The 12,638-nt window shown below is 33.9% G+C and overlaps 2 protein-coding genes across 2 annotated transcripts; both read left to right on the forward strand.

Moving 5' to 3' along the window:
- The first annotated feature begins 233 nt into the window (after nt 1-233).
- LOC122596026 (serine/threonine protein phosphatase 2A 55 kDa regulatory subunit B beta isoform-like) lies at nt 234-9,093 on the forward strand. The gene is made up of 14 exons (XM_043768523.1): nt 234-751; nt 2,582-2,685; nt 2,822-2,920; nt 3,050-3,169; nt 4,170-4,376; nt 5,034-5,125; nt 5,940-6,058; nt 6,611-6,734; nt 7,022-7,145; nt 7,606-7,674; nt 7,767-7,858; nt 7,939-8,016; nt 8,106-8,173; nt 8,605-9,093. Exons 1-14 carry the CDS (start codon nt 655-657, stop codon nt 8,742-8,744), a joined length of 1,533 nt encoding a protein of 510 aa, XP_043624458.1. The 5' UTR covers nt 234-654; the 3' UTR covers nt 8,745-9,093.
- A 2,083-nt stretch (nt 9,094-11,176) lies between these two features.
- On the forward strand, nt 11,177-12,247 carry LOC122598218 (dof zinc finger protein DOF1.7-like). The gene has a single exon (XM_043770821.1). It carries the CDS (start codon nt 11,371-11,373, stop codon nt 12,046-12,048), a length of 678 nt encoding a protein of 225 aa, XP_043626756.1. The 5' UTR covers nt 11,177-11,370; the 3' UTR covers nt 12,049-12,247.
- Nucleotides 12,248-12,638: the final 391 nt, after the last annotated feature.

The raw sequence follows: 12,638 nt of genomic DNA on the forward strand, positions 1-12,638 counted from the left end.
TATACAACGATCGGAAAAAAAATACCATTGAGCCCCTTTCAACGTTAAATCCTAACTCCGCATATGTTATTATCTAATCGACTCCAAAATATTAAATATAGATAGAGATTATCTTGCTTTAAAACAAGAATTATCAATCAAAACTTAAATTAGGAAAACAAAGAAATGTGTTTGGTACCTATTTTATCATGTAAAGTATTACCATTACTAATTTTGCTTCCATTCCAATTTTATCCTTGTTTACTACAAACCAAAAAATCCGAGTCAGTGTGTGCGCCAAGAACAACAATACCAGAAGGAAAAAAAAAAAAGAAAAAAAAAGCGAAAGTTGAATCTCATCTGAAATCAAATCCATCATCGAATCGATGCGGTGCTGATACTAACCTCACCCTAACGACGTCGTTTATCAATCAATCAATCGCTAATCCAATCTCCACCAAATGCCACATTATTTATTATTATTGTTATTCATGTAACGATCCACAAATCACGATTCATTCAACAACAATAATATAAAATAATGCTATTCGGAAAAAAAAGCGATCCGGTCGTGATTTGATTTCATTTTGTATCTATATCTATATATTTCTGTTTTTAATTAATACATATATTATTATATTTCAATTAATAATTAATAATTAAAAAGAAGAGGAAATGAACGGTGGAGATGCAACGGCAGCTCCGGCGCCGCTTGACTGGAAATTCTCTCAGGTATTCGGTGAACGTACCGCCGGTGAAGAAGTTCAGGAAGGTATAATTTCTTAATCTAATATTTATATTAACATTAATATGATTATTTTAAATCAACTGTTGTTATGACTATTACGAATAGTACGTGGATCGGTAGATTTATGTTAGGGTTTGGATATAGCATGTGTTGATCTGTTTACTTGATTGATTGATGAAATTAGCGGTTACGAAAACGATTATATTTTAGGTTTAACTATTATAATGCATGGTCAGGAGTTATGAATATTTGGAAGGTTTTTAATTATATAGTAATATATACGCTTTTGTTATCAATGAGTATGTCAACTGACGACGGTGGTATTATCTGTGGCGTCAAGTTTACTTTCTGTATCACGATGTTGTCGTTTAGTTATTTGGAGGATGAGTTATTTCTAAATGTGATTTATTTTTTTCCCTTAGTTCAACAGTTTTGGGAACTCGTTTTTGGTTGGAAATGTTGCGTAGTTGCTACATTTGTTGCAAAGAGATTGTCGTATTGATATGCAGACTTTACTATTATTCATTACCGCTATCTCCTCTTGCCTTTGGTTTACTTAAAGTGAAACTACTAGATTAAGTAGGTGTTGGCATAAGATGGCTGCATGCTTTCCACGTGGTTTGACTAAAACTTAATTAGTAGGTCCTGAAATCAAATGGATACATACTTTCTTCGTGGTTTGACTTTGAACATTGTTCAATGGTTTTTGGCACCTTAATGAGTAAAGTGACCTGAAAGAAAGTAGTTTCACAAGAAATGTCAGTTTACTGTGTTTTGTGGTAGAACAAACTCAGCTTATACCTTTATGTTAAGGTCATATTACGCATCCAGATCCTACTTCCATATACTAAAGGCATCCTTGGCTAGCTGGATTTAGCACCGGACTACTTTAATATTGATTTTCAGTGTTTCATATGAGGGTGCGTAAGCCAAATACTAAAGTTTGGTTAAATAGATTCCCAAGATTTAAGAGTCATAACAATGTATTGCTCTGAACTGAAGTAAGTGATCACAGATCTAATAGCAATTGGTTATATCTTTCTTTTATGTCTACTTTGTAAATTGTAACCAGTACTTAAACTTAGATATCTCTCCCTTCCTGCTGTTTTCTGTGATTTACTTGTTAGATCTTCTTTGGGGTCAATTTTCTTGGTCATGTAGGCCCTTTTCACCAGTAATGCCTTGATGCCTTCTGAAGTGATCAATCTGAAGTTATAATGTACATAATCATTATGTCTTAGTCAAACATATGATCTTGATATTTTATTTTCAATTGCATGTATATCTGTTCAATTTAGTACCACTTCATAATTTTTTATATGTATAGCTTCTTAGGTATACCTTTTTTGTACTACAAGTATTTTGTGGATAAGGCTTTACAGATCTAGGATAAGATGTGAGTAGCAAAATGCGTGAAATAAAACCTTTTTTTTTACCTTCATCTGTTAAAGGAGCCACCTTCTTAGGTAAGTATCATGTTTTAATGTCGTGTCAAACAAAATACGGTGATGCAGAAATCTAGTACTTAATAGCAGATATAGATATAGCTATCAAAAGGTGATTGATGTTGCAAATATCGTTCATTAGTTTCAGGGAATGAGCATTAACCTCTAAGTGGCACTAACTCAGAAAATTTTGAGTTCATATGAGTTGTAGAAGGGCTGTATGAACTGCTATTATATACAATTTGTTTCATTTGATAGATTTGTATCTTCATTCAGATTTGAAAAGAAATTAGGAGTCTATGTGTCATGTGTTCAAATTGTTCATTCCCTTGTTAATGTTACTGCCAGCTTATTCCCCAAACATATGATTGTGATCTTATTTCTGACGTATTTGTATTTTCTTTCACAGTTGATATCATTTCAGCAATCGAGTTCGACAAAAGTGGTGATCATCTTGCAACTGGTGATCGTGGGGGCAGGGTGGTATTATTTGAGAGAACAGATACAAAGGAGGTCAGTTGAGCCAGAGTGTGCTGTACTAAGTTGTTGATGAGAATTTCTCTCTTTTAACTTTTTTTGTTTGTTTGTCTACATGCTGCCTTGATATTAGATTGTTTGTTGTATATTTTAACCTTGAAATTTTGTGTAGAATGGTGGAAGTAGAAGGGATTTAGAAAAGACTGATTATTCCTCAAATAGGCATCCGGAGTTTCGCTACAAAACTGAGTTCCAGAGCCATGAACCTGAGGTTGCTTTGAACTATTTACTTCAACATTTTTTTTGCAGAACTTTTTGTCCTGCTATGATCCCTCTTCTCATGCTGTTTATTTATTAATTTATGGACATTTTTTTTTACATCTCCAATTTCTTATTTCAGTTTGATTATTTAAAGAGTTTGGAGATTGAGGAGAAAATTAACAAAATTAGATGGTGTCAAACAGCTAACGGTGCCCTTTTTCTTCTGTCAACTAACGATAAAACTATTAAGTTTTGGAAGGTAGTCGCCTTAATTCCCTTTCACTTAGTTAAATTCCTTGAACATGTTCATATTTTTAGACAGTTTCTTATGAGCACATTAAGCTATCTCATCCAATTACTTTTATATGAGATTTTATAGATGCATGCTACCTGGTCTGGGTAAGTTTCCGAAGCTTACTTTGAGTTGGACTAATTTAAAACCATATACTGTTGTGGTGTTGTCACTAAATTCAAGTTTCAGTCTTCAAATAAGTATCTATTGTACTGACGCTTAGTTTTTTTAAGGTTTAATTTAGATTGTTGATGGCTCGTTTAAAGAGAATATTTAGTTTTAAAGATGATGATTTAACATTTAATAACCAAGGAAAATGGAATAGACAGTACAATCATTACACTGCTGCTGTATCTTTTTATTATATGCACTTCTTTGTGCATCTATGGAATGTCTTTTGTATTATTAGTCAAAATTCTATAGCTCTCTCTCTCTCTTTTCTCTAACTATGTTTACATCAAGTCAATCTATCATCTTATAGTGGTCTATCTCTTTGCATAGCATAAAATTTTCAAGTATCTAGTTGGCTCAGTCATGTGGTAAAGCACTTGGGATTTCTCAAAAGAGTTTACAAGTTTGATTTTTGTCAGCTTCAACTTCTTGGGTGGCCTTCCTTTCCAAAAAGAAACCCATAAAAATGTCAATTTGATGTATCATTAGGTTTAATGCCTCTGCTGGTTCACACCATTCTAGTGCTTATAATTGTCAATATCAGAATTATTTTATATATAGAGATACCTCTGACCCAGCGATCTGATCATCAGGAAACTGTTTGGTATAAAGGCTGCTAATTTGTGCTTCTAGTAAAGGGTAATAAAAAGTGATTTGAGAAGCATGTGTGGTTTATTCCTTTTTTTTGGTCTGGATTTTTGTGACTCATGTATTGCTGTACCTCTGCTTCTTTTTTTCTGAACCTCACCCTATGTTCACACAATGTTGAAAATATTGACGCTTGGCCCTTACACAGGTCCAAGAGAAGAAAGTCAAGAAAGTTGCAAACATGAACATGGATACTTCCAAAGCGGCTGGACAGAGCATAACTGCCAGTTCTAGTGTTTCTACCAGTACTAACTCATCCCTTGCAAATGGGGGATGCAAAGATAAATCTTCCTCTAATTTGAGTTATGACTTCAAATTTCCTCCAGGAGGCATCGCATCACTACGTCTACCTGTGGTAGTTTACTTGCCTCATGTTGTATATGTTTGTATAGTTTGCTATCTTATGCAAATTTTAGTATCCAAATCAATAAATTTTTTTTCTTTGAACTGTAAAACCAGATCTTTTAAATGCAAATAGTTTAGTTCACGAAATAGCTGAGTTTGCTGCAAATTATCTCATTGTAGAGAAGTTCACAAGTCAAGTGTCACACATGGTTTATCTAAGTATGGGGTTGGTTTGTGATCTGTTCTACTGTTATCCATGTTAGGACAAGTATTCCCTGTTTGAATCACAAGGGTGTTTGTTTGATTCTTCAAAATAGGCATGCTTGATGTTTTAGATTACTGTACCACGTTTCCTTATTTTATTTAGGGTATAAAAGGTCTATTCGAAAACTCATTTTATACTTGGAAACATCATCTTATTGCATGTATGTTCAGTAATATTAACATTGTAGAAAAGATTATTTTTCCGGCACATTCTCTGCTCTTAATCACATTAGCTCTTTAAGAAAGGAAAAAATTGTAGAGTTTGGTGATAAATTTGGTCTTTACGTACTTTTACTTATTCTTTGTTGCCTTTATAATCCTTTTTTCCCCTCATTTAATCTGATTAGCACCTTTTCTGCGCCTTATCTTCTGTGATGACAAATCGAAGTTATTTTTTTTGTAGGTGACTAGTTATGAGACCAGCCTTGTTGCCAGATGTAGAAGAGTGTATGCTCACGCACATGACTACCATATCAACTCTATCTCAAACAACAGGTTCTGATTTTTTAGTTTTTGTTTGCTGGTGTTACAGTTAAGTTTTCTTATAAGTTATAGATATATGTCTGCTTTTGACTGCTGAAATCTTGTCCTGCAATTTGGATATTATTTAGCTTGCAGAGATCTTACTGGGTCACTTTTAGTTTTCACCACATTTTTATATAAGTGGACATTTAACTTAGTGTAGTTCATGAAATTATTATTTTTTCTGCATTATATCTGTGTTGACACCAATGTGGGGTTAGCCCACCTGGTAGGCTCTTACCCCTTGGGGTAGAGACCAAGGTTCAATCCTTGGCAATGGGGTAGTTTAGTATTATTTGGTGTAATTAGTAATATAGTATATTTGCCATCCAAATATATATATATATATGTGTGTGTGTGTGTGTGTGTGTTGACATTTGAACAGAAATTTTCAGCCCATATGTGATGTTTAGTCTCTCATTCAGTTTTCTCACGGAGTCATCTTCATCTTTTTCTTGACCCTGAGAAATTAAAAAAAGGCAAGGAAGTTAGGAACTGAAATAATGTTTGTGAGCTAATTATATGTGTTTTTCTTTTAAAGTTTAGTTTCTTGTCTGCTTGGTTACCACCATAAAGTTTCTTGATAGTGTACTTGGTGAACAGAAAATGATGACTTCTATTTTTCTTTAGTATTATCTCTACTTAATTTTAACAGTAAACGGTACCCTAGGTTTTGTTTAGATTAGGATATATGCAGTTATTGTGAGCTTATATATCATCTTTTTTGCTTGTTTTCGTAACTATGTTCTGAATCTTAGTTGCTCTTTTTCCCCCTTTTATGCATCAGTGATGGTGAAACATTCATCTCGGCTGATGATCTTCGCATAAATCTTTGGAATTTGGAAATTAGCAATCAGAGTTTCAACATCGTGGATGTTAAGCCTGCAAACATGGAGGATCTTACTGGTACATTCTTTTGCCAGTGATTGATTTACAATCACTTTCATATTTCCTTTAATTACTGGGAGAGATGCAATACAAAGGCATACAAAGCCTGTTACACGCCCCCTCCATTTTAGCTAGGGACGGGCATTCAATATCAAATGAATTTGAGTAATAGCTGCTGTGGTTAGAGGTGGAAATAATTATTTATCTACCTATGAGCAGGTCAATTTGGGTTTTGTATCATCTCAACCAGGTCTAATAGCTCAAATAAATTTATTTAGCAGAATGGGTTGGCTGTTGTCTATCATTCATTCATATAATCTCTTAATTTTTTTTCCAAAGATTTAGATTATTATTGAAATGTTTTGTAATTATAAATAATGAATTATTACTTTATAAAAGCTTGCTAAAATGGACAAAGAATATATTTGGGGTTTAATCAACCCAGGCCTTTTTTGCTTTTTATTCATACCAAGTACTAACAGTGCGTTCGACATTGTGTGTAACGCTAGTTCTTATTTCTTAGTATTAAGTTTGTTTTTATCCTTAAACATTAATCCACTCCTATTGCAGAGGTGATTACATCCGCCGAGTTTCATCCTACTCATTGTAGCACTCTAGCTTATAGTAGTTCAAAAGGATCCATCCGTCTCATTGATTTACGTCAGTCCGCATTATGTGATAAACATTCCAAACTGTAAGTGTTTTTTTGAATTAATGCTTTTGCTTGTGCTGCTTTTCTTCTTATAGACAACAAGCGTGTGAGTATTTTAAAATAGTTCAAGAAGTTATTATTGTGTGTGTCATCATCTTGATTGTTGGATCACCTCGTCACCTCGATAATTATCCACACATTCATCAACAAGATTTGAACCCACACGTTGGATCCCCTTGATACTGCTGAGCTAAAGGCCCTTTGATGTGTCTCAATGGATAGTCTTTGTCTTGTATCAAAACAGTCACTAACCTATTTTTATATTTCAGGTTTGAGGAACATGAAGCACCTGGTTCGAGATCATTCTTCACTGAGATAATAGCTTCTATATCTGATATAAAATTTGGAAGGGATGGAAGATATATACTTAGTCGTGATTACATGACCCTTAAGGTTTGTGATTATTCCTCTTACTGCAAGATTATTCCATTTTTTCATCTTTTGCTTTTAAGACTGGGCATCTATGCAAAGTAGATGTGCCTATGAAAAGAAGGAAAAGGCTTGTCTAACGGATTTGGGTTATTTTAGAGTACGAACCCCCAATCAGCTAATAATACTTGATGAGGGTAGCAATTTGGACATATTCGTTCAAGCCTTCAAGGGAGTTAATTTTGGCCTCGTATTTTCTCCAGACCATGCTTTAAATATAAATAACTTATGCACGTTCCAAGTTGCAAGGTTTACATTTTGGCAACATTTTATGCCAGAGTTTTTCACTTTTTCTTTGCACATTACTAATCATCACAAAAGATCGACTCTATCAAATTTCAGTCCGTTCCCATTGTTTAACTAATAACCAAAGTATTCTTGGTTTTGAGCAGTCATGTTTTATGAAATTCTATGGTTTGTGCAGCTATGGGACATCAACATGGACTCTGGTCCAGTTTCAACGTTCCAGGTGCATGAATATCTAAGGCCTAAGGTATACTTTCTTTTCATGTACCAGTTTACAACCAAGTTCTATCTCCCTTTGTTTCTTGTTTGCATTAATGTTGCTGAATTGTATATGTTCAGCTCTGTGATTTATATGAAAATGATTCCATTTTCGATAAATTTGAGTGTTGTCTTAGTGGTGATAGCCAGCGAGTGGCAACTGGGTCTTACAGGTAACATATACCTCGATATCGTTGTGTATGTTATTTTTTGTTTGGGTGTCTCCTAACTTTTCCCTTGGACATGATTTCAGTAATTTATTCCGTGTGTTTGGGTGCGGTTCTGGCAGTACTGAAGCTACAACTCTGGAAGCTAGCAAAAACCCAATGAGGTAAGTGAGCTATTATTGTTTGCCTCAAAGTATTTTGTATATGTGTAAATGTGATTGGTTAAGAGGAAATTGTCAAATAAAAACTGTAGGAGACAAGTGCAGACTCCTTCAAGACCTTCCAGGTCCCTAAGCAGCATAACACGGGCAGTTAGACGAGGTGAGCTGTCTTATTTTCCTGTTATCTCATTTTTATCCGTGTTTACTAATGGATGAGTTTATTAGGGTTACGTGCCATCTCAAACGGGTCTAATAAGAATTGTTAAATTGGTGGAATACTCTGATTGGCGTATAGTTGCATATGACCTTAATCGTTTTATGTAGAGAAATATATTTGTAAATGATGATATTGTTCTTGGGATCATTATGAGCTTTAAATTACTTAGATCGATGAACAAAACCACCTTAGTGGGCAACACAACCCTTTTTTTTTTTTACCTTTTGAAACTAATCCTGTTTTAATCTGAACCTATTTTGGCCCGTTATCCAACACATTCATCATGCTTTCTCTACTTTGTACAATCAAATTGACTAATCGTAATGATCAGATAGCTGGTTTCATATTATAAGAAATTGAAATTATTTTTATAGGAGGTGGAGAGAACCCAGGGGTTGATGCAAATGGGAATTCATTTGATTTCACAACGAAGCTGCTCCATTTGGCATGGCATCCTAGTGAAAATTCCATTGCTTGTGCTGCTGCAAACAGCTTGTACATGTATTATGCCTAAAGAAAAAGAATCGTCCAGTAATAGTGTAACCCATATGATGGCTTCTTTCTCGGAGCAAACTCAACAGGCCAAACATGCAAATGCTAGAAACGGTCAAGTAGAGCCACGAAAAACAAGGCATCATTCCTTTTATTTTTTGTTGTTTTAAAGTAACTGTTGTTTTTTTGATGTATTTGGGTTGAAGTGAGGAAGAAAGATTCAAACTGTAGCTCTCCTACAACCTTTAAAGCATATGTCGCACCTAGGGTCTTAAGTTAAAGATGTAGTTTTAGCTCTTTTTTCTTATGTTTATATATTAATTCTGTTACCATATACAATTGTTTATTTTATTAAAATTTTCTTACATTTACAGTCTCGGGTTTTCTTGTAATATACTCGTACTGTGTTTGTGTGTATATGACAATATTTAATGCCTTTTTCAAACTAGAATCGGTAAGTTTGGGCATGCATTAAATACATGTCCTATAACACTTGACACAGCTACAAAACAGCTGCAACAAGAAATTGTTGGAATATTTGGATTACAGGCCTTTGAAAGACACTGGGTGTGGCTCCATCCTCATGTAAAGAATGGATCAAACCAAGGTGACAGACCATGGCCGTCTCTGATGTAGCCGGGGATGCCATGTTGAAAGCCACATTGTATAGAGAGTAAAAGTAATTTTTTAACGTATGATCATAGCTTGTAAAATTGGTTCAATGTGATTCAATGTGTTTAGTATTCTCTCAAGTGGAGATGTTCCCTACTCCCCCAACTACTCTATATATTAGAATTTAGTTCAAAAAAATAAAGGTATATTAGAATATCGGGATAAAAGCCTCTATTAGAATATCGGGAATAAAACTCTATATTAGAATATCAGACAATGTTGTTGAGCTCAATTTGTAAAAATTAATTCTTAGCCTTTTCTTTTATTATAAATCCTATCTTACAAAGCTCTTCTTTAAATCCTATACAGATTGGATCTTTTAAATTAATAAGATCGTTCGTAATAATTCAAGATTTTAAGACCGATCTTAATGACCTCGGGTGACAAACTCTTTTCAACATTTATTATAAACACATGATTAATAAAAAAAGTTTTTGTTAATAATTACCTTAACCGTTGTTGATAAACATCAATTCGGTGTATTAATTTTTATATCTTATTGTTCAAAATTCAAAAAATCAAATGATAATGATAAATCAACCTAATTTGTGAGCCTAAAGATATGCCTAATAATAAGATGATGACATGTGGAAAAATCAGATGACAAGATTAGAAAAAATAATTAATGGAATTCACATATCAAATTTTTAAAATTTTAAGTTAATTTTTAGACATATAAACTAAAGTTTATTAATCATTTTCCATATATAAAATACAGATTATCATGTTATAAGACTAACAAAATAACATGTGATAGTTTGAAAATGGGTTGTGGTAACTGGTAAGTTACAAAAGGCTAGGGGTTTGCCACGTCTTACTTTGGCTCATCTGAAAGTTAGTTTGTGACTTGCAAATGGACGGTCAGGATGATTGCGTGATCTGCAAATTTTAATTATTATACCGATTTATTTGGACAATTGGACGCAACCTACAAATGACGGCGGCGTAGGGCTAATGGCTCCTTCCGTTGATGGCTTAGATCATCCGGAACAATACACTCCGGTCTCAAATGGAATTGGTATTTGTTTTTGGTAATTTTTATAATTGAGAGTTGAGACTAATGAAAAATCATGTAAACACCGATAAATCTCGGTCTCATACAGATACTGTCATGTTGGTCTATATGGAACCAAGACTGTTATCAAGTTTAATAATTTTCGAGACAACTACTCTGTGTATCGGACTGAGATGATCTAAACCTATCTAAAATCATATCATCATTAAAAATATATATAAATATTAAATTAACAAACACATTATATTAAATACAGAAAACAATCACATTTTAATAAAAAAAAAAAAGTTCTATACAAAATTTTTATTGATATACTCCTTTCGTCTCACTTTAATTGTGCTATTTTGACTGGTCAAATCTTTTATATTGACTTTGACCGTAAATAAATTTATTTGTGTTATGTATTAGTTGATGAAAGTTATATCAATGAAAAGTACATTTAAACTCAATCAATTCATATATGTTATTTCGAGTGTTATATAACACAAACATAATTATTTACGGTCAAAGTTAGAAGAAAAAGACTCAAAAAGTCAAACTAGGACACTTAATATGGGACGGAGGGAGTAGTAATTAAAAAATGTAAGACATTAAGAAACATACGGTACATCATATATTTTTGTTATCCTTTGAAAACACCATGATGAAACGAACCAAAAGAAATTCCCCGAACCAAAAGAAAATTCCATAAGGAAAAAGACCTTCTCAACTGTTTTGTATATACGTGAGTAAGTGTGTGAGTGGGGGGTTGGGTTGGGTGTCGTGTGGTGCTCGTCATTTTCACGCAGACTTTCTTTCAATTCCTTTCCATCTAATTAATTCCCGTCTCTTCCAAATATACAATTCTTTCTCTCCTTCAATCTCTCTTTCCTTCCACTCCATTCCTTTCCAAATCGCCGTGCGTACGTTGTTTTCCATCTTTAATTCAACACCAAATATTTTCCAAAAAAAAAAAACAAACATGGATCACGTATTTTCCGACCAACAACAAAACGAGCAGGGGGAGCAAGAGCATCTAAAATGTCCTCGCTGCGAATCAAACAACACAAAATTCTGTTACTACAACAACTACAATCTGTCTCAGCCACGTCACTACTGTAAAAACTGCCGCCGTTACTGGACTAAAGGCGGCACCCTTCGTAACATCCCTGTTGGCGGCGGTACTCGTAAGATCACCAAACGTAAGCGCACCATCAACCCCTCATCACCCGTCACCATGACGTCATCCCCACGCCACCACCAGCCGAAGATGGAACAGGAATCATCATCTGTCGTCAAATATGCGTTAGGTGGCAATAATAATAATAACCAAACGGAAACCGTTAGTGGCGGTTTTAGTTCATTGCTGTTAGGCTTTGGAGGGAATAACAATAATAATAATATGGGGCAGTTTGGTAATTTGTTAATGGATGGCGGTAATTTATTATCAAGTAATGGTGATGGTAAAAATGATGATGAAGATGAAGATGATGTGTTGATTAGGAATCCACTAATCACGGGGGACAATAATAATACTAGTAATTATCTGAGTTTGAATGATGCTAAAATTGGTGGGAATGAGAATGGAGAGATTGGAATGGGAATGGGGGAATGGCCTGATCTGTCTATTTTTACGCAACCAGGTTCGAGTTTTCGTTAATTAGTAGGATTTTTATTACGAGTATTATTTACTATTGATTGTCATTAGTATTAGCAGTACGTAGTAATGTTATATATATATTTAGATTAGAAGTTAGATTATTATATTAATGCGATTATCGGATATGTTGAATATTTGGTAACTTAACCATGTGAGATATTTATATTTAATATATCAAGTTTTTACTTCGAGTTCGGAATTTTGGATGACAGAAAGGAAATGTATATATAAAATGATGATGATGCGTTTTGATTTCATTGGCTTTGTAAAAACCATACCCACATTTGTAGTATTCATGTTCTTATGGAGCAGAGCAATGTCTCATTTATCATCTTTATATCCATTCCTTGTTTTGTATACAAAAACTATATACTGTATATTCTAGTGTCTGTATACTAGTGTGGATGTTGGTATAGATATTTTATTCATTTACGGTAGCAGGTTAATTAAATCAAATGACGTGAAATAAATAAAACGTGTTGGTTTTGGATGGAAGAACTTTAGTTTCCAATATATACAGTAACGTTTCTTCATTGGAGAGACACTACTGTCAGCCATAGAGGGGAGGGATCAATTAATTGTGCAACCGT

Source organism: Erigeron canadensis, chromosome 4 (assembly GCF_010389155.1).
Source record: "Erigeron canadensis isolate Cc75 chromosome 4, C_canadensis_v1, whole genome shotgun sequence".
Classification (NCBI taxonomy): Eukaryota; Viridiplantae; Streptophyta; class Magnoliopsida; order Asterales; family Asteraceae; genus Erigeron; species Erigeron canadensis.

Excerpts from the sequence above, each read along its gene's own strand:
- LOC122596026 (XM_043768523.1), top strand. The coding sequence starts at position 655 with ATGAACGGTGGAGATGCAACGGCAGCTCCGGCGCCGCTTGACTGGAAA. Across the intron at positions 3,170-4,169 it reads AAACTATTAAGTTTTGGAAG|GTCCAAGAGAAGAAAGTCAA; the intron begins GTAGTCGCCTTA and ends GCCCTTACACAG. Across the intron at positions 4,377-5,033 it reads CATCACTACGTCTACCTGTG|GTGACTAGTTATGAGACCAG; the intron begins GTAGTTTACTTG and ends TTTTTTTTGTAG.
- LOC122598218 (XM_043770821.1), top strand. The coding sequence starts at position 11,371 with ATGGATCACGTATTTTCCGACCAACAACAAAACGAGCAGGGGGAGCAA.